General features: G+C 37.7%; 1 protein-coding gene across 2 annotated transcripts in view; it reads left to right on the plus strand.

The window, feature by feature from the left end:
• The first annotated feature begins 2,102 nt into the window (after positions 1–2,102).
• VPS45 (vacuolar protein sorting 45 homolog) overlaps positions 2,103–22,857 on the plus strand; it is a 43,063-nt gene continuing 22,308 nt past the window's right edge. For both annotated transcript variants that reach the window (XM_080648711.1, XM_080648710.1), the window contains exons 1-13: positions 2,103–2,311; positions 2,938–3,072; positions 5,437–5,497; positions 11,656–11,735; positions 13,411–13,479; positions 13,581–13,718; positions 14,163–14,273; positions 16,733–16,867; positions 17,291–17,404; positions 17,779–17,946; positions 21,322–21,480; positions 21,651–21,758; positions 22,577–22,698. In XM_080648711.1, coding sequence (XP_080504837.1) covers positions 2,219–2,311; positions 2,938–3,072; positions 5,437–5,497; positions 11,656–11,735; positions 13,411–13,479; positions 13,581–13,718; positions 14,163–14,273; positions 16,733–16,867; positions 17,291–17,404; positions 17,779–17,946; positions 21,322–21,480; positions 21,651–21,758; positions 22,577–22,698 — 1,493 coding nt within the window. In that variant the 5' untranslated portion in view covers positions 2,103–2,218. The remainder of the gene's footprint in view (positions 2,312–2,937; positions 3,073–5,436; positions 5,498–11,655; positions 11,736–13,410; positions 13,480–13,580; positions 13,719–14,162; positions 14,274–16,732; positions 16,868–17,290; positions 17,405–17,778; positions 17,947–21,321; positions 21,481–21,650; positions 21,759–22,576; positions 22,699–22,857) is intronic.

Here is a 22,857-nt window from a genome sequence, read left to right on the forward strand (position 1 = left end):
ACAGGTGAGTGGAGGTGAATTTTCAAATACCAGTAACTTAAATAATTTGCAGGTGTATCATTTTTCATTAGCATTGGGGTCTTCTGTTTTCTATAACATATGAACATTTTAAATGAATAACATGCCATTGTAGTTTACCCAGGAATGAGTTTCAACAACATTAAATATTTATTGGGTATCTCCTGTGTAGATTTAGATTTTTCTCATTTGTATCCATTGAAAGATTCATATTTTCATTTTACTATAACTTCTCTTTCAAAACAAATCTCAAAAAAAAAAAATTGCCCAATGGAAAGTTTTACTTGGTAATAAAACTTACTCCAAGTTTGACTGGGAGAAAATAAACACATTTTTCACAATCTCAGAGTGACAAAAATCTGTATTTCAAGTGGCTTCTAATTTGCCTTAAAGGATTTGAAAATTGTGTATAATGTTTTATAAAGCAATCTTTTAAAAATATATACTTTTTATTGATTTCAGAGAGGAAGGGAGAGGGAGAGAGACAGAAACATGAATGAGAGAGACCCATTGATTGGCTGCCTCCTGCAGGCCCCACACTGGGGATCAAGCCCCTATCCTGTGCCCAGACCAGAAATCAAACCGGGACCTCATAGGTCGTCACTCAACCACTGAGCCACACCAGCAGGGCACGTTTTATAAAGTGATCTTAACAGCCAGATTAATGTTAATGTGCTCTGGATCTCGTTTTAATTGCGTATTTCTTACAATCCAATGAAAGGATGATTGATTTGGTCATTTTGAACCTATTGATTACACTGACGCCAACAAACACTGGTCATTATTTTGGTGGAGATATTTACAAGCATTTATAGTCACTGATTTCTCACAGTTATTTCTTGCTATCTTTCCTGATTTTACAATTCCCCAATTTAGATGCGGGGAAACTAACATTTACCCTCCTTATGGACAAACGGTGCGGAGAGACTACCTGTGGGATATAAACACAAATGCAGATTTTGTGAAGTTGATGGCTTTAAGATTTATTTTGCTGTCAGGTTTTTGTCGTTCTTTTTTTTTTTTTAATATATTTTATTGATTTTTTACAGAGAGGAAGAGAGAGGGATAGAGAGTTAGAAACATCGATGAGAGAGAGACATCGATCAGCTGCCTCCTGCACGCCCCCTACTGGGGATGTGCCCGCAACCCAGGTACATGCCCTTGACCGGAATCGAACCTGGGACCCTTCAGTCCGCAGGCCGATGCTCTATCCAATGAGCCAAACCGGTTAGGGCAGGTTTTTGTCGTTCTTAAATCAAAATTTGTGAGTTTTCCCTGAAAATCCCAACGCTACTTCATTTTAGCCCCAGCGGATACCTGCCCCCCTTTCTGGCCGGGTTCCGCGTCGCAGGACCCCTCATCCCCGGCAGCGGGAGCCCGCCGAGTCCAATCGCCCAGCGCGCTGAACCCGGGGTCGCTCAGGGTTCGGCTGGACGCGCGAGTGGCGAGTCCCCGCGGCCGACCCCAGGTCCAGGCCCTCCTGGGAGATCTGCGGCCTCCCCCGAAACATCCCTAAAGGGCGTTCCCTTTGTTCATTCATTCAACAAGCATTTGTTCAATTTCAGATGCTCTCAGTCCTCGGAACGCCAATCTAGACCTCCCTTTGCTGGGGCACTGTCCTCGCCCTAATGGCCCCGTGAAGCTGAAATCCGCCGCTATTTAGCAAGCACCGCGTGTGATTTACCAAGTGCCGTCCCAGTCCCGAGCAGCCTGGAGCTTAACGCCATCTCCCTTCCCCTCGCCCTTCACTGCCACCCAAGAAAGCGTTAATGAATGGCAAAGAGTAACCACCGCCATGCTCTGTTCTTGCTTCGGAGGTGGCCTTATGCTAAGTTTCCTCACCCCGCGAGGCGCCACCCTCTCTCCCCCAGGCATCAGGAGGGGTTCAGGCCGCGGCCGGGAAGCCAGTGGTCTGGGAGTCCAAGTCTCCAACACCCACAGGCTGCAGATGGGTCAACAGCCCCGTCAGGACAGGGCGGCCTCAGGGTCTCAGCCGGGTTTTTGCGCCGGGCGCTCAGGCCCGGTCCTCCCGACCGCGCAGCGGAACTACAAGTCCCAGCAGCGTGGCTGCCCGGACTTCCGGAAGCCGAGGCTGGGCGGGGAGGAAGCGGCGGAGACCTGGCCGAGAAGCCCGGGGTTCATTTAGCCAGAAAAAAAGGGGGCGGGAAGGGCTGTGGGGCTAACCTGTCAGTTCGCCACCATGAACGTGGTTTTGGCTGTGAAGCAGTACATTTCCAAAATGATAGAGGACAGCGGGCCGGGGATGAAAGTACTCCTCATGGATAAAGAGACGGTGAGTTTGCTTTTGCTCAGTATTCGTGTGGGAATCCTCCCTCCCTTACAATAGCCGGTCACATCCCACTGTAGGATTTGGTATTTAATTAGATATTTTTAAAGGAGGGTCAGTTCTGTACGGAATTTAAAGATTGTATTAAGCTTGCCCAGTCGATTTTCAGACTAAATGGCTTTAGCCACCGCCAGGGATATTTTTTCTTGTCCCCGAGACAATTTCTTGGAATAGAAATCCTTTTCTAAATGTTTCTGCCAAGAAATAAGTGAGACAGCACCTGAAAGGCTTTGGGATGATCCTGTTATTTCTACTCAACATTGTGTTTTTAAAGTAAAGATGTCGGAGCTCAAGCTGAGATGACAGGTTATTATTTGTTGATTGCAGATTTTTTTTTTTTTTAAGGAATAGAAAAATGGGGGGTGAGGGGATGTATGGATTGTCCATGATTACAGAGAGCATTCTGGTACATTACATACATGTTTGGATGCTCAGTAAATGTTATAACATATGTTAGTAGTTAAGATATCCAGTTAAATATTAATGAAAAAAAAAGTTTAAGCCTTGGGGTATTGTTGCTTGTTTTTATTATTCTGGACCACCATAATATTAGTAATTTTTTTTCTTTACAGACTGGTATAGTGAGTATGGTATACACACAATCAGAGATTCTTCAGAAGGAAGTGTACCTTTTTGAACGCATTGATTCTCCGAATCGGGAGATCATGAAACACCTGAAAGCAATTTGTTTTCTTCGGCCTACGAAGGTACTGCATACTGAACTGCCACCTGCCCAGGCAAATACAGAGCGCTATGATCTGAAGGCATTCAGAAGGCAAAATAAATGTGTATTATCATTTGTGGCATCATAATTATCCTGGTTTATCAGAGTTGCAACCTTGACTCTCCTCCTTCCCATATCTCAGTTTACTCCTTACAGCCATTTTTTTCCTTCACAATGTGTTTTAGGTTCTCAGCTACTTTGAAAGCTACTACCCTAACAGAGACCCATATCACTTTATTCCTGGATTAATCTCCTCTCACTGAATAGCATTGCCACTTAATCTTATATACTTATATCAATGTTTTGAGTTTTTATCATTTTCTTCACATCTATGCTCAGAAACCTATAATGGCTCAATTTTACTTCCATGATTAAATCTATATTTAGTTGCCTACTCCTCAAAGCACTCCTTTAGCTGGTCTGGTCTGCCCTTAGGTATCCAAACTCCAGTGTCCCACCTCTGCTCCTCCACCACAGCCACTAGGCCTTTGTGTCATCCCTCTGTATTTTCATTTCTGTTCTCTTCCCCGCATTAGAGATTCTTTAGCCTTCCATCAGTTGTCCACCATCTAAATCTTGCTTAAGTCCTCCTTTAAAAATCCTTAATCATTTCAATCTTATTTTGTATATTCTCTTACTTTATATTCCTGTTCTTCAACTCCAATATACTCTTTTACCATGCTTGTACATTAATGTATTTTCCAAAATCATGTTCTCCCCACTTGGAAACCTTGAATGACTTCTCATTACTTTTACAATAAAGACAAAACTCCTTAATTGTGGCCTGCAAGACCCTGTGTGGTCTAGTTCCTATCATTTCTACATCTCATTTCAAACCGTTCCCCCTTCTGCTCTCAGTCACACTACTGTTTCAGTACACTATGTTCCATCATGCCACCGGACCTTTGTCAGGCTCTTTCTCTGTCGGAAACTTCCTCACTGCAAGCAAATCTTCCCTGGCCTTGCTGACCAGGTCAGGGCCCCTTGTTATAAGCATTACAGCGCCATCTTCCTCTCCCTATTATTTGTCATGGTTGAAGTATTATATTTTCGGTCTGATTAATATCTATCTCACCTACCAACAGTAAGCTCCATGAGAACAGAGATGGGTCTGTTTTGTCACACTATTATGTCTCCAATGCCTGCCACATAGTGTATACTCAATAAGCCATTCCTGAATTAATGAATACTGTGTTATAATAGTTTCCAGTTGTTTCACATTTGTAAATCTTAGTCACAACATTCTGGTTGTGAGAAGGATCTTAGAGATCATCTAGTGCATCATTTTCTAACATTTGTATTGGAGAACCTCTTTCATATACATATATGTATGTATGTATGTATGTATATATGAATGTGGCCTGCATATATGATGGAATATATGAATGTGTGTGTGTGTGTGTGTGTGTGTGTGTGTGTGTATATATATATATATATATATATATATATATATGCATATAGTCTCTCATACTCAAAATATGTTCTTAAAAGCAATTTTTCCTTAAGATTCCATTATAAGGTTACTTTTTAAGATATTTTTAATCTAAATGACAATTTTAAAAATCTTTTTTCCACTTAAAAGCAATGTGCATTGCTTATATTACTTTTAATTCTGTAAGGAAATTGTGTTTTTTTTAACATTCAAAAATGATATTTTATGTCATGTATAGTTTGGGGATCAAATTTATACTGAAATTTAACCCAGTGTTATAATATCAAAAATAGATAAGACCTGCATTATAATCTTATACAATGGGAATTCTAATGTTTTGACCATATAAAAATTAACTGTTTTACTTCTAAATTTCATATTTTACTTTAAAATAATATAATTATAAAAAGGGTCTTAGCCTACTATTTTCAAATACTTCCCAAACATTGAAATTGTGCAGTCTTAGGTCCCAATAAGTTAAAAGCCAAATATAATTAACTATATTTTATCTTGACTATTGGTTTTAAAAGGACTAGACATGTTTTGATATTCTGTATAATAATTTTGATAGATGAATATAATAATGTATAGACAAGCAGCTTGAGGCACATTTCAGCTTGAGGCACATTTGCAGAATTATCAACTTTATGTTGTATTTCAACATCTGTGTTCTTTATATATTTTTAGTCTTAATTTGGCCAATATAGCACAGCTAGTTAAAATTACATATGATTCTTTATCATTATATTTAATGTATTTCTTTTTCATCCCCAGCCTTCACCCTCCCAACATTTATATACTTAATCTAGACCTTAGCACACAGTAGACTCTCAGTAAATACTTAAATAAATCAATGGATGATGTTTATTAGCTTTACACTTAAGCAATTCTCATATTTTATTTGTTATTTTCTAGGAGAATGTGGATTATCTGATTCAGGAGCTCCGAAGACCCAAATACAGTATATATTTTATTTGTAAGTATGTTATTTCACCTATTCAATCATATAACTATATCCTAGCTAGAATGTTCTGTTGGTCTCTTTGTATCATCAATAAGTTAATTGAATCCATCACTAAAAAAAAGTCTGTTTTAAATGTTCTTTCAAAGTTTAAAAATCTTATAGCCAACATTCCGTTTCAGAAAGCTAAATGTGATTTCCATTCACCATTAATTGCTTGGGTAAAAAAAAATTTGTTTAACTTTGCTTTTTAAAATTCTTTGTAAGGCAAGAAATCATAAGTAGCCAATTTTCACAAAGTGTATTCTTATTCCTGTTTTACACTTTTATGAACTGAGGCATAGAAGCTAATTTATTTACTTGGAGAGAGGATATACTTGAGTTTGCTGGAAAGGCAGAGATTTACTTTACATACCAGATAAAAACGTTTCACTTCTCGTTGCTACTTTATGTAGTACTTAAAGTACAAGTCATCAAGTAGATATCTCTTATGTGCCTAACTTTGGTGGTGGTTGGGTGGGGCCAGAGATAGAGAAGTAGAGGCCTGGAAACAAACTAGTTTTGTGGTTACTATACCATTATACGGATTTTTTTTTTTTTTTTAATGTAATACATTCTGCTTTGGCAGTTACATCCATTCTCCTCTAGATGTCGATATTGATCTTTAGAGTTTAGTATAGTTTATTTGTGCCATTTCTAAAACCAAGGACAAAACTTAACACTCAGTATGTAGGACATTTGAGAAGTCAAAGGGTAGAATTTTAGGGTATAGTCTGTGATACACATACTTTCTTCAGCATATACTACAATTTAACAATGGTGCCAAAAATTAACATTTGTGATAAGAGTTTGTATTTTATTTTTTTTAATTTAATAAATCTTTATTATTCAGATTATTACAGTTGTTCCTCTTTTTCCCCCCCATAGCTCCACTCCACCCGGTTCCCACCCCACCCTCTGCCCTTACCTGCACCCCCCCCCCACTGTCCCAGAGGTGTACGATTTTTGTCCAGTCTCTTCCCGTACCCCCCACACCCCTTTCCCCCCGAGGATTGTCTGTCCACTCCCTTTCTATGCCCCTGATTCTATTATATTCACCAGTTTATTCTGTTCATCAGATTTTTTTATTCACTTGATTTTTAGATTCACTGGTTGATAGATATGTATTTGTTCATAATTTTTATCTTTACCTTTTTCTTCTTCTTCCTCTTCTTAAAGAATACCTTTCAGCATTTCATATAATACTGGTTTGGAGGTGATGGACTCCTTTAGCTTTTTCTTATCTGTGAAGCTCTTTATCTGCCCTTCAATTCTGAATGATAGCTTTGCTGGGTAGAGTAATCTTGGTTGTAGGTTTTTGCTATTCATCACTTTGAATATTTCTTGCCACTCCCATCTGGCCTGCATAGTTTCTGTTGAGAAACCAGCTGACAGTCGTATGGGTGCTCCCTTGTAGGTAACTGTTTTTCTCTTGCTGCTTTTAATATTCTCTCTTTGTCTTTTGCTCTTGGCATTTTAATTATGATGTGTCTTGGTGTGGTCCTCTTTGGATTCCTTTCGTTTGGGGTTCTGTGTGCTTCCTGGACTTGTAAGTCTATTTCTTTTACCAGGTGGGGGAAGTTTTCAGTCATTATTTCTTCAAATAGGTTTTCAGTATCTTGCTCTCTCTCTTCTTCTGGCACCCCCATAATTCTGATGTTGGTACACTTGAAGTTGTCCCAGAGGCTCCTTACACTATCTTCATATTTTTGGATTCTTTTTGCTTTTTGCTTTTCCGGATGAGTGTTTTTTGCTTCTTTGAATTTTAAATCTTTGACTTGATTCTTGCGATCCTCTAGTCTGCTATTAGATCTCTGTATAATATTTTTTATTTCAGTCAGTGTATGTTTAATTTCTAGTTGGTCCTTTTTCATATCCTCGAGGGTCTCACTAAATATATTGGCCTTTTCTAGAAAATTCTTGAAAAACCTTATAACCGTGGTTTTGAACTCTATATCCAGTCGTTTGCTTTCCTCCATTTCTTTCATTTGTGATCTGTTTCTTTGTCTCCGAATTTTGGCTGCTTCCTTGAGTTGATAGAGTGGCTTTGCGTGCTAGGTGTCTTATAGGGCCCAGTGGCTCAGCCTCCCCAGTTACCTGAGGTAGACACTCTTGGTGCACCCCTTTGTGGGCTGTGTGCACAGTCTTGTAGTTAAGCCTTGATTGTTGTTGGTATCACTGGGAGGAATTGACCTCCAGGCCAATTGGCTGTGAGGATCAGCTGTGTCTACCCTGGGAGAACTTCTGTGCTGGAGACACCCTTACAAGACAAGACTTGCAAACGCCTCTGTGCTCAGCTTGGATGGGGCGGAGTCTCAGGGCAGAGCAGACAGCATGGGTTTCCCATCAGCCCTGCCCTAATAGGCCCCTGTGTCTCAGTGTCCCGTGGTAATCGCTGCAAGCACCCCTGAGAGAAAGCCGCCCTGGAGTTCCGCCCGCTGCCAGAAAGTCCAGTTTCTCCCCGAATGAGTCTGGGTTCCCAGGCTTGCCCGGAACTGGAGTTCAGTGCAGTTGGGAGCTTTTGTCTCCCTCCCGCTTGAGAAAGTCGCCGCACACTCAGTTGCCAGTCCCCTTCGCGTGCGCCTCAGTACCTCTGCCTCCTGCAGCTCCTCTGAGTCTCAGTGTGCTTTTCTCTTTCCTTCTAGTTGTAGAATTTCCATTCAGCAGCCTTCCTGTGGTTCTGGATGATGTCCATTTTGCCTTTTAGTTGTAGTTTTGAAATTGTTGTGCGAGGCAGCAGTTTAGGTGTTTACCTATGCCGCCATCTTGGTTTCTCTCAAGGGTTTGTATTTTATAAAGAACTTTCTTATATATTATTTCATTTGGTCCTTACAACAACCCCAAGAGGTAAAAATAGGTAATTTTATTAGTTTCAGTGTTCCTACTTTTGTTTTTGTTGGTTGGTTGGTTGGTTGGTTGGTTTTGATTAATAGTCACAGGTTTCCTTTTTAAAAATATATATATATTTATTGATTTCAGAGAGAAAGGGAGAAGGAGAGAGAGATAGAAACATAAAAGATGAGACTGAATCATTGACCAGCTGCCTCCTGCACGCCCCCTACTAGGGATCCAGCCCGCTGCCCGGGCATGTGCTCTTGACCAGAATCGAACCTGGGACCTTCAGTCCACAGGCTGACGCTCTATCCACTGAGCCAAACAATGTAGGGCACGGGTTTTCTTTTTTAAATGAAACATTTTATTTTAAGAGAACTGTAGATTCACATACTGTATAGTTATAAGACTAATACAGATATCCTGTCTATCCTTTCCCCCCATGTAGCATCTTAGGTACATGTAGTACAGTATCATATCCAGAATATTGACATTGATACAGTCAGGATACAAAGCATTTCCATCTCCATAAGGATCCCTTGTATTGTCCTTTTTTAGCCACTTCCCTTCCCGTCAACCCCCTCATTAACCCCTGGAAACCACAATCTGTTCTCCATTTCTGTAATTTTGTCATTTCAAGAAGGTTACATAAGTGGAATCATATAGCATATAAACTTTGGGGATTGTTTTTTTTCTTTTTTTACTCAGCATAATTCTTTAGAGGTTAATTCAAGTCGTTCCATCTATCAATAGTTTTTATTACTGAGTAGTATTCTGTGGTATAGATGTACCACAGTTTGACTATTCACTTCTTGAAGGACATTTGACTTGTTTCCAGTTCTACAGAGAAAGCTGTTAAAAACATTTGTGTACATGTGTTTGTGCAAACATAAGTCTTCATTTTTCTGTAATAAATAATGAACCAGGAGAGCAATTGCTGGGTAATGTAGTAGTTGCATGTTTGATGTTTTAAGAAACTGCCAAATGTTTTCTAGAGTAACTATACCATTTTACTTTTCCACTAGCAATGTACAGGTGATCCAGTTTCTTTGTATTCTCACAAGCATTTGGTGTTGTCCCTATTCTTTATTTTAGCCATTCTGATAAATGTGTAGTCATTCCAGTATTTTTTAGTCTTATCACAAGCTAAGTACTTGGGAAAGTGTAGATACTTTTGTACTCAGTGATAGGTAGATGATAGATAGATAGGCACAGGGACAGAGATTGATTCCCTGTGCTGACAAATTTAAATGTAAGTGAACATCTACCAGAATCAGTCTTTTGCTGTGTCGCTTAGCTAAAAATTGAATAGGTCATGAGGTAAAAGGCTCCTTTTTCCTCTAAAGAGAATAATAATGAATAATAAATCTAATATTTACTTTTCTGGTTCTAAAGATTGATTTGAGCTGTAAATCTATGAAATAGAAGAAAAAAATTATATTAAATTGGTTAGCACTAAAGCCAATTGAAATTTCTTGGGTGAAGCAATCAATTTCACAACTTTATTTAGTTATTTAGATTAAAATAAACAAAAATGTGTTTGTATAAAGTAATTTTGTTTATTACAAACTTTCAGCACAATTTATTTTAGCACTTAGCTTGCCTTCTGCTCATATTATTTTTTATAATTTTAATTTTGTATAATTTCATGTCTATTTATCTTGTATAACAGGCTCCTTTCAAAGTATATGTAAAAGTAGACAGAATAGTATAATAAATAGTATAATAAATTCCAATATACCCATCACCTAATTTCAGTAATTGTGCTATGGCAAATTTTGTCTTAGCCTTACTGCCACCTACTCCCCCACCAATATAATTTTGAAGGAAATCTAATATATAATATGACTTTATCCATAATATTTCATTATGCATCTCTAAAAGACAAGGACTTATTTTTTAAAAACATTACTAGTATACCCAAATAATAAAAAATAATTTCTATTTTTTAAATATTCATTCAGTGTTCAAATTCTCTCATGACTTCCCCCCTCCCTATCTCCCAATGGTTTGTTGAATCAGGATCATAGTAAGGTCCACACTTTGCTGTTGGTTGATATGCTGTTTAGGTTTCTTTTCTCTTGGTTATCTCTCCTGTGCAATTTATTTATTGGAAAAACCAGGTTGTTCTGTTAAAATTTCCTATAGCCTGGATCTTGCTGATTGCATCACCATGCAGTTTATTTACTTATTTTTAAAACTATATATTTTTATTGAGTTCAGAAAGGAAAGGAGAGGGAGAGAAAGAAATAAAACATCAATGATGAGAGAGAATCATTTATCGGCTGCCTCCTGCATGCCCCCACTGGAGATCCAGGCATGTGCCCTGACCAGTAATGGAACCATGACCTCTTGGTTCATAGGTCGACACTCAACCACTGAGCCACGCTGGCCAGGCTCTTTGCAGTTTAAAATGTTCCTCTGGCCCTAACTGGTTTGGCTCAGTGGATAGAGCGTCGGCCTGCGGTCGGCCTGCGGACTGAAGGGTCCCAGGTTCGATTCCGGTCAAGGGCTTGTACCTTGGTTGCAGGCACATCCCCGGTAGGGGGTGTGCAGGAGGCAGCTGATCGGTGTTTCTAACTCTATCCTTCTCCCTTCCTCTCTGTAAAAAATCAATAAAATATATTTAAAAAAATAAATAAAAATAAAATAAATAAAATGTTCCTCTGTCCTCCAGTTTCTGTAAGTTGGTACCTGGATGTAGAGGTTTAATTAGATTCAGATTTGATTTCTTTTTGACAAGAATACTTCATAGGTAGTGTGGTGTACTTTCACTGATCGTCTCTTACTGTGATATTAGCAGTAGTTGATGCTCAATGCCTAGGTCCAACCATTGATTCATTAGGAGCTGATAAAAATATTGTTTTAATTCTGTCATATTATTATCATTCCTTCTTTATTTTTTCAGCTGGAATATTTCTATAAAGAGAAATTTCCCCTCATCTACCAGTTGGTTATCTGGTGGTATAGTTTATGTATAAAAGGATAAAAGCTTACTTCTTTCCCTTTATTTATCATCATGTTACCCTTTCCTTCTATTTTCAGTATAAGACTTGGTTCCATAGCATCCTCCAATGCTTACAATGGTGGTCCTTTTTTAAAAAAAATTACTATTATGAATTTATGGATTTAAACATCTTTGTGCTGCTCATTCCAATTTGAAGGTGTTCAACTTTGACATCTACTCCAATGTGTACTAAACTTCCCTTATTCATTAGGCTTTAACTGTCAGGCCCATTTATGTCTAATTGCAGCAACAATGATCTCCTTTTAGTCAATAACAACTCATATGTCTGTTTCAGATTTCAGTAATGTGATCAGCAAGAGTGATGTGAAGTCATTAGCTGAAGCTGATGAACAGGAAGTTGTGGCTGAGGTTCAGGTAAACATATTGGCCCTCTAACTCATCTCTTATATTGGCCCTTTTAAAAGATTTTAGTCTAAAAATAGGGAAAGTGCTGTCTCAAAAGAGTGGAGGCTACTCATCAGACACAATCAATGTGCATTGCATCAGACTATCCAGGGGTGGGCAAACTTTTTGACTCGAGGGCCACAATGGGTTCTTAAACTGGACCGGAGGGCCGGAACAAAAGCATGGATGGAGTGTTTGTGTGAACTAATATAAATTCAAAGTAAAGGAGCAGAGGGGAGAGCAAGAGAACCGGATAGAACAGCCGGATCCGGCCCGCGGGCCGTAGTTTGCCCACGGCTGGATTTAGAAAATTTGGAAGATATATCAAATTGGATGGCAACAGAATTAAAGGAGTCAGTGGAAATCATGAGATTGGGCTGGTACTGGATCCTACTATTAGTAGGAAGAATTTCACAGGGTTGGGGACAGAATCAAATATGTCCTATGATAGTTTTATGAACCACCCTATAAGAATGTTCATCTAACCCAGCCGGGTTTGGCTCATTGGTTGAGCGTCGACCCAGAAACTGAGAGGTCATGGGTTCGATTCCTGGTCAGGGCATATACCCGGTTGCGGGCTCGATCCCCAGTAGGGGTCGTGCAGGAGGCAGCTGGTTGATGATGCTCTCTCACCATAGATGTTTCTCTCACTCTCTCCCTCTCCCTTCCTCTCTGAAATCAATAAAAAATGTACTTAAAAAAAAAGAAGATTCATTAGGACCAAGTTTAATTGGCATAGAATAGGAAGTAAATGATGTGAATGGGGTTTGTTGAAGTTCTGTTTGTGGTTATTTTTCTTTGGGACTAATAAGCAGACATTTGTCATTAGGTTAAAATTTGGAATCCCCTAAATATTCATTCTGCATGCTATATAATATATCACATTAGAACATATCATGTTACCCTTCTTTTTTTTTAAATATGTTTTATTGATTTTTTACAGAGAGGAAGGGAGAAAGATAGAGAGTTAGAAACATCAATGAGAGAGAAACATCGATCAGCTGTCTCCTGCACACCCCCTACTGGGGATGTGCCCGCAACCAAGGTACATGCCCTTGACTGGAATCGAACCTGGGACCTTTCAGTCTGCAGGCCGACGCTCTATCTACTGAGCCAAACTGGTTAGGGCATCATGTTACCCTTCTTAAATAGTTCTCCGATACATTTATCACATACGTTTGAATACATTTATCAGCTAATTGAAGAATATTGTATTCAGGACTACAAATAAACAAGTTTTGAATATTCTAGATGAAAAATGAATAAAAAAGAATGACCTCTTTTGAACCATATTCTCTCATGAGAATGCACTGGAAAGCAAATTTTTTTTTCGTTTGAGTGTAACATTGTATACCCTATAGCAATGTTTTATTTTTACTAATTGGTAAGTCCTAGAGGTCTCCAGGCATATAATATGTATACTTCTATAACTTTTATGGGTTTTTTAAGATTTATTATTACTGCTGTTTTATAATTATTTTATTAATTTCCCCACATTGACTTTTGTTAATTTTTAATTGATCAATTTTTCTCTTTTACACTTACATTTCCTCAAATTTGACTAGATCACATGTGAAAATATTGCTGCATGATACAGTTGGAGTTTATAGAATATAACTGGCTGATCTTGGTGCTTTATTTGCAGGAATTTTATGGTGATTACATTGCTGTGAATCCACATTTGTTTTCCCTCAATATTTTGGGTTGCTGCCAGGTATGGAAAGAAAGGATTTTTTTTTTAAGTTTATTTATCAGGTGGGAGTTAATTCAACAAGTAAGAAAAACTTTAAGTATTTTCTCTGGATATTTAAAAAGGGCCGAAATTGGGATCCAGCCCAGCTGTCCAGAACAACTCAAGGACTGACGGCTCTCCTTTTATCCCTGAAGAAATGCCCTATGATTCGTTACCAGCTTTCATCAGAGGCAGCAAAGAGACTTGCTGAATGTGTTAAGGTATGGCATTCCCTAGCCTGGTTCCAAAACACCAGACCATTCATTTCCTTATCATATTTCAAAAACTAAAGGAATATTTTATCTACAACCAAGGAGATGAAGTGTTAGGTTTATTGGCAAAGAGGTAGGTCTTTGCAATTCAGAACCAAAAAGTAACAACAACAAAAGCAACAAATTAAAGTTAAAATTCTTAGGTGTAACCTAAGAAACATTTCTAAGCTATTTAACTTAATTTGATCCAATTAAATCACCTGTGAAATAGAGTTTCAAATTCTATCCTCTGAAATAGAATGTTATTAAACTTTATCAAGTTTGTTTTTTTTATGGAAGGCCATGAAGATGCAAAGAACTTTTGTTAAATGTAGTTTTTATGTATTAATTTACTATTTATATCATCGCTATCTGCAACTGATTGGTTGATCAAACTCTCTTTCTCACTCACAGCAAGTCATAACTAAAGAATATGAACTATTTGAGTTCCGGCGGACTGAGGTTCCTCCATTGCTACTTATTTTAGATCGCTGCGATGACGCCATCACCCCATTGCTAAACCAGGTGCAAAAACCTTTGTTAGCATAACATAAGGATAATTTCAAGTGCTGTTCATCAAAATGCAGATGTGGAAATGAACAGGATGGCCCATTTATTTGCTTCCTTATTTTCAGCTCCTGTTTTTGCCTTATATTTCTTGTTTTTTTGATATCACTATTCTTCTAGCCACAGTAATCCTTGACTCTTTCTTCTGCCTCATCCTTCCTGTCCCTTTCTACCACCAACCCAACCCTGAATCAGGGCAACTTCTAGGTCCTATAGACTCTACTTTTCCAGTGTTTTTCTGCTCTTTTCCATTCTACTGCTGTTACCTTGGTGTAGACTCAAATCATTCATGGGAATACTGAAATAGTCACCTACTTATCCCCACTTTACATTTCATTCCACTCTAACATATTTCACAGACAAAATGTTAAATTAATTTCCCCAAAGCACAGTTCTGATCCTGTTTACGGCTGGCTTAGAAATCTTCATTGGTTCCCATTTGCCTACTGAGTTAAATACAGACTCCTGATCTTGACATCCAAGAGCCTTGACAATATGTGCCCAACCTTGTACAAAACCTACAGCTCACAACTGCAGATATGCCACACATGGTTTCCTGCCATCATTTTATTCACGTTGTGACCCGTCTCACTCCGGAATGTTTGGAATACCTTGTCTTCCCAACTTCACCTATCAAAGTTCTTCTCTTTAAAAATCACTCGAAACATCTTGAAGCCTTTTTTCTTTCAGTCAGACACGTCCCTTTTCCCCCCTAAAATTTCTGGCCAACTTTGTGCCTCTCATGTGTCTCACGCTGCACTCACCATGCTGAACCTGTGTTTTCACACTCTCCGAGGTTACATATTCCTTCAAGGCGTATTCCTTACCCGTGTTTGTTCTAATGCAAGTACAAGCACAGAGCCTTGCACGTAGTAGATGCTTTTTTTAAAAAAATATATTTTATTAATTTTTTACAGAGAGGAAGGGAGAGGGATAGAGAGTTAGAAACATCAACGAGAGAGAAACATCGATCCGCTGCCTCCTGCACACCCCCTACTGGGGATGAGCCTGCAACCAAGGTACATGCCCTTGACCGGAATCGAACCCGGGACCCTTCAGTCCGCAGGCCGACGCGCTATCCACTGAGCCAAACCGGTCAGGGCGTAGATGCTTTTTTAATAGTACTTTGAATTTGTAGGGAAAGGCACAGTCTATATTTCAGTTCCTTCCCAGCTTATAATAATGTTAATGCTGGGGAAATCTGCAGCTGTGGAATGCAACTGCTCTATGATGCAATAGGCTTATATTCCTAAAATTCAAAGTAATATTTGTTCACTAAATAAATTTTGATAATATAAAAAAATTAGAAAGAGAAAAGATGGCCTATAATTCTGTTTGCCAAAGAAAAGCAACCATTCATTCAACAAATTTCACTAAGGACCTGTTATGTGGCAGGTACTATATTAAGTCCTGGAGATAAAGGTTAAAAAATGCAATCTCTTCTCTCACAGAGCTCGTGGTCCAATGAGGAGAGAAGAAAAGAGATAATTTAATTATAGAGTAAGTGCTGATGGCAGAAGCATGCACAGGATGCTGTCTATGGAAGCATAAAACATTTTGTTGTGTTTATTTTAAATGCCTAATGAAACTGGCTATTTTGAGGATTCATCTGGCAGATATTTTAAGAAATAAAACATCTTTTATAACCTCAAGTCATTTCTTAATCTAGATTTTTAAAAGATGGAATATACATATGTAAATATTTCTAGCATTACATTCTAGATTTAGAGGGTAATTTGCTGGAAAACAATTAGTTTTGTCCAATGGGCCTATGATTGAAAGTAACCCATTCTCCACAAATGGTCAGAAGGAAAAATTTGGGGGTTCTCCTTTCCAGTTTTACCAAATAAGCTCACATTTGTAAGACTGGAAACCAACCCTCTTCACAATTCATTTTAGGTAAAAATATAAAGCTTCTGAATATGTGTGTTCTCATCAACTCACAAGGGCCTTTTCTGATAATATTAGTGTTCCCAGGATAAATATAGCACCACTCAGACCTGCAAGAATACACTTCTCATGCTGCAGAAAACCACAGAAGCGTACAGGAAATGGTACAGCTTGTAACTGCAGTACCAATATAGCCCTCTCCGGGAAGCCAAAAATATACCCTTAATTCACAGGCCAAAATTGGAGCTAATGATGGATCTAATTTTCCTTTTTATCAGGAATATTAATCTTGCTGCCCTTCTTCCAAAGTGTGAAATCTAAAAGTATTTTGATTTTTGGATGTTTAACCAATTAAAATGACAATCTTAATATCTAGTATAGCACAAAATATCAATAAAATTTGAACTAAATAGAGAATCTCCATGTAAAGAAGAGTAATTACTAAGAATAAGTTATTGTTTTCCTGAACATTTACTATTTCCATGTTTTGTCAATTACCAAACTTTTTGTCATGATTCTTTATTTAGTGGACATATCAAGCCATGGTCCATGAACTACTGGGCATAAACAACAATCGGATTGATCTTTCCAGAGTGCCAGGGATCAGTAAAGACTTAAGAGAGGTGGTCCTATCTGCTGAAAACGATGAATTCTATGCTAACGTAAGTGGTTTTTAATTGAGTCTAGTTGTTTTTATGTAAGAAGGTCAGTATTGACTTGTGAGAATTCACGTGGAAGGATGATGGAGGCATCTGATGTGGATAAACTGCATCTTAAGGGAAGGCAGAAGACTTGGATTCTGACCCCCCTTTAACAATATTTTTTTCATAGAAATCACATACTTGGTTTCCCACCTTTAAAATCAGAACCCAATTTACTTACTTCCCTACCTCCCATAGCCCTTTGTGAGACTAGTTGGTACTTATCACCAGTGTCCTGACCAATGTCCAGATTTGCTAGTTAGAATGGAATTTTCTTGCCCTTTAATTCTAACTGTACTCAGAATTCTTTTTCACTTCTTCTTTCAAACTGTCTGAAAGTCAGATTAGTTGATAGAACTGTGTTTCCAACTTTCTTTTTCACAGAATATGTACTTGAATTTTGCCGAGATTGGTAGCAATATAAAGAATCTCATGGAAGACTTTCAGAAGAAGAAACCAAAAGAACAGCAAAAACTAGAATCAATAGCGGACATGAAGGTAAATTGAACATGTATATGGATGACTAACATGCAAGTTTGGGAGCTATTTTGATTTCTACCTTAATTCATTTAGTTTGGTTTGAGGTATTTTCTGTAATATTTCTCTTTGGAAAACAATATAGTGAAAACTTCGTAATAAGCCATAAACTTCTTCCCATTCTTCAGTCACCTTTGGACTATTAAAAGACTCAGTCTGCTTACATATACCAGTTCTTCTCTTCCTAGGCATAAAAAAATGCAAAATGCCATGTGATTGAAAGCTATAGATACCTTTTTCTTGGCAGAACAATCCCTGATTTTTTTTCCCTTCATATATGCCTATCCTTGGTCAAGAAATAATAGAACCCCCAATTGATGTTTTTCCCATGGCAGGCCTTTGTTGAGAATTACCCACAGTTCAAGAAGATGTCTGGGACTGTATCGAAGCACGTGACAGTTGTTGGAGAGCTGTCTCGGTTGGTCGGTGAGCGGAATCTGCTGGAGGTTTCGGAGGTTGAACAAGAACTGGCCTGTCAAAATGACCATTCTAGTGCTCTCCAGGTATCTATTCAGTCCCATTTGATGAGCACCTACTATGTGTAAGGCACTGTGCCAGGCAGAGCAAGAGATACTAAGGCAAGTAATCCTTCTTCACCAACACGGAATTTACAGTCTAACGAGGAGTTGAGACAAGTATACAGTTTAATATTAAGATAGATACATGATAAGAGCCACAAAAGAATAATGTGCAATCAAAGGGTTCAGGCAATTAATTGAATATTTCGGAGGGCAGCCTGATCTACTAGAAAGAATACCAGACTAAAATCAGAAGGTCTGGAATTTAGTTTTTGGTTTGCCACTTACCGGCTTTGTGACCTGAAGCTGTTGGCTTAATCTCTGAGCTAGTTTCCTCATTTGAAAAATAGGTATAATGATATTTATCACACAGGACTGTTAGGAAGATTTTAAAAAATATAATAAATTAAAGTACATCATTTCAGTTTTTCATTACTGAACATCTCTTTTTCATTCCACAAACACATGAATGTCCACTACACGTGCATGGTACTATGAGGATCTACAGGTACAGAAATCAATATGATACCATCTTTTCCCTCAGAGAGTTCACATGATAATAGGGGAGAGAGAAATTTAAGCCAGGATTTATAATACCGTGCAATAAGTGCTATTCTAGAGGTATTTCCAACGGAATATGGAAACACAGAAAGGACAACAGTTTTCCCTAAAGTTGAGGCTTCTTAGAGCTTCTTAGAGAAGATGACATTAGATGTGGGTCTGGACAAATAAATGAGGAGGAGGAGTGTACCAACCAGAGAAAAGGGCGGAAATTCCCAGCAGAGAGAATGCAGGCATGGAGATATAAAATACACACACACACACACACATATGTAGGGGAGAGAGAATAATTCAATGTAGCTAGTGCAACAGTTAGTGTTGCAATGTAATATTTAATTAAATCAAAATTGTGATACTGATGATAAGATTTGAGGTTATTAGGAAAAGTTTCTGAGAGAAGGTGCCATTAAGATAGACTATAAAGAATGAACAGAATCTGGAGGAGGATTTCAGTCAGGAATAGCAGCAAAAGCAAAGATGCAGAAGTATGCAGAAAAGAATAAACAGTTTCACCTGTTGAACATGGGTGTGGAAGAGAATAAGGAGATAAAATTGATTTGGTAAACACGAAGCAGTTTATGAGAAGCTTATAAGAGGAATTTATACTTGCTGAGATAGGCAAAGAGATCCAGTGTAGGGTCTTAGGTAGAAAGTTGATATGATAAAAGTAGTATTTTACGAAATTCAATCTAGTTAGAACCAAACATAATCACTAGTCAAATTTAATATCTTTATTTGTATCTCTCTACCATATGGTAAGCAGTTGGAAAAAAATTACTGTAATTCCTTGCCTGAAATATTTTTGGGGGGAGGGGTTCACTTTAAAAGAAAGGTAGTACTTTTAAAATATGAATTCCACTTGTGATCCACTTTACATTTTTTAAAGTTATCTTTTGAAGGTTTTCTTGCCCATGGTATTAGGGTTTTACAGTGAGCAGTTGATTTGTACTCCCCCATTCATAATGGATTTCTTTGGCAACATGACTTAAATAGTCTATAAAGGGAACTTTTGTTTGATAATGAGTAGATGCCAGGGGCCTGACCTCTAGATGGGTTATAGCATTCCTTAGATTATAATACGTCATGAAGCAATGAATTGAGGTTTTTTTTAGTAGAGATGGGGTTTGCTTTATTGAATAGTAACTGTAACATGGTGAGAGAGAAAAAAGCTCATATATTGCCAAACATTAACCTATAAGCCACTTCTAACCAGTTATTCTACAGGCTAACAACATTTTTATTTAGAAAGAATTTCACTAGAACCAAACTGTTATGTACAACCATTGAAGCATACATATCCATAGCCTCAGAAAAGACTCGTTTGATTAGTAGGGAAGATTTTTTAAAATATATTTTATTGATTTTTTTACAGAGAGGAAGGGAGAGGGATAGTTAGAAACATCGATCAGCTGCCTCCTGCACATCCCCTACTGGGGATGTGCCTGCAACCAAGGTATATGCCCTTGACCAGAATCGAACCTGGGACCCTTCAGTCCACAGGCCGATGCTTTATCCACTGAGCCAAACCGGTTAGGGCTGGAAGATTTTTTTCATACCATGAAGAGAAACATCTCAGAAAGTAAACAGTGTGCCCCCAACCCCACCATATTGTCATATCACAATTTTTTATTTGGAAGGAGGAACTAGTCTATTTTATGTCTTTCTTTCCTGACAATCATCCTATTAATAGCACATAGTAGAGACTCAATAAATATTTGTTAGAAAAATGAAAAGAGCTCTACTTGAAGCAATATGGAGTAGTGGTTAAGAGTTTCGGCCTTTGATGGCTTGGGTTTAAAAATAGTCTTATTCTTTTTATCTGTAAAATGAAGGAAAATAACAGTATTTCAAAGATTTTTGTGAGGGTGCAATGAGCTAATACATGTGAAGCACTTCATATGGTGCCTGGTACTTATAACATTCAACAAATATTAACTATCACCATCAGTGTTATTATTTGGTGATACATTCTATTTTCTTTATGGCATCCAGGACATATTTTTTTACTTTAGTCATATTTTTTTACTTTAGTGGAATTGGGTCCTACCTACTTCCTATTATTTTTCCTAGATAAAGCTCTTTATAGTCCCCAAATACTATTCTCTCAAACTATTAGATTAGACTCATTTTTTATCATATCCGCATGTTGAAGGTTTCCGCCAATTCCATTTTGCTTTTCTCATCTGCTCAATGAATAATACTATTAATTTACTACATTTATCTGCTATCAGTACCTGCCCTATTAAGATCATAAATATTCAATTTAAAGATTACATGCTATTTACATACTCATATCCCTGTAAACAATGTTGATACAGATTGATACATCTGCTGCTTCTTGGAGATTAAGCCCAGTTCTCCATTATAAAATTCTACCAATTTGTCTCTTTTTTTCCACCACTAAGAGAAAGCAGAAGAATTTTGCAAGTCAGCTGGTCAGTTCTGTTGTGTACTGTAATGATTGAAGTGGTAGAAAGAGTATATGTTATTCCTTTCCTGCATAAGACCTTGGACCATCTCATCAAAGGAAAAAAAAAAAAGAACTATCCATAGTTAATTCATGTTTGTCCTAAACAATGGGAATTTATTTCCTTATTTAATTCTTATCTTAGGCAAAAGGCTTCTAATATTCTGTAGTTGAAACAGTTGCTGAACCTATGACCTATACATTGCCATAGTAGTAATCTTAGTCATGAACTCAGATGTATCACTGCTGTTCAATAATTATGAGATCTGAGATATTATACACCATCACTCAAGTGAAGGGGGGTTAAATATCAGTTCTCTATCTTTCTTCAGAATGTAAAGAGGCTCCTGCAGAACCCCAAAGTGACAGAATGTGATGCTGCCCGCCTGGTGATGCTCTATGCACTGCATTATGAGCGACACAGCAGCAACAGCCTACCAGGGCTAATGATGGACCTCAGGAATAAGGGTGTTTCTGAGAAATATCGAAAGGTAACCACATTTATACATTAATCCCACCAAACAGGTCTTCATTTCCTTAATAAAGTTATTTTCCTATGAAATGAGTTTCCTGATCCCCAAGCAGTAAGAGGATGTTCTCTCTCTCTCTCTCCCTCTCTCTCTCTCTCTCTCTCTCTCTCTCTCTCTCTCTCTCTCTGTAGCTCGTCTCTGCAGTTGTTGAATATGGTGGTAAACGGGTCAGAGGAAGTGACCTCTTCAGCCCTAAAGATGCTGTGGCTATTACCAAACAGTTCCTCAAAGGATTGAAGGTATGACATCTCTGTGCTGTCCTAAATGAGCAACAGTTGAAACCCCTGAGTCTGAGAGTGAATGAATATGATCAAAGTAACTCCCATATTGTTGCTGATTTAGAACTGTGTCAGTTAAGTGAAATTAAAGTCGATACCCTCCTGAAAGCTTTTTAAAAAATGCAATCTATATTGGAGCAGCATCAGCATTGGACCAAATAGCTGAGCAGGCAATACCGAGGTATTTCCAGGAAAACCCAAGAGTGAAAAGACAGACGGTTCTGTTAGTCATCACTGTTTCACTCCATTTGTTTATAACTTAAGATTTGTTAGGTAGTTTCTCTTTGAAGGAAAATAAAAATGAAGCAAACAGTTATAGATCTTTTAAAAAGACTGACCTATTTTCTTAAAATGGTCAAAAATTGGTTTTAATCTGCTAGCCTTTCTAATTCTGCCTAAATTTTTTCCATTTTCCTAAGTGTGTCTAGTCTATTTTTCTACATAATCCATTCCTTTTATTTGTTCTACTGGTCATATAACATTTTCACAAAAAGGTGAGAGTTAGTGAATAGATGCTAAAGGATTTAAGCAATTTCATTTTAAAAATTTCTTTAAAGTAGCTAGCCTTAAATTACAGTGTTATTATGAGATTAGAACAGTTCTAATTGATGAATATATTTTTAAAAATTATCTAACCATAAAATTCTCCTAAAATTCCTATTTGAATCTATCTCATGAAATCTCTATTGAGTGCATGTTCTTTTCTGATAAGAATATCATAAACCAGTATAGTGCAAGTTTTCAAAAAATGACATAAGAACTATTTTCCCCTGTCTTAGGGAATAGAAAATGTGTATACTCAGCATCAACCTTTCCTACATGAGACCCTGGACCATCTCATCAAAGGAAAGCTTAAAGAAAACCTGTACCCTTATCTAGGCCCCAGCACACTCAGAGACAGGTAAGATATAAAGATATTAATAATAAAAACCAGAAACTAAGAAAATAGGACATTTAGAGTAATGTAAAGGACTACAACTCCAGTTATATCATTCTACTCCTCCTTCCCCTATTGTTTCAGTCCTAAGATTCTTTTGGTTTTACATGTGTCAAGGTTAGA

The sequence above is a fragment of the Plecotus auritus genome, assembly GCF_963455305.1.
Source record: "Plecotus auritus genome assembly, chromosome: 12".
Taxonomy (NCBI): domain Eukaryota; kingdom Metazoa; phylum Chordata; class Mammalia; order Chiroptera; family Vespertilionidae; genus Plecotus; species Plecotus auritus.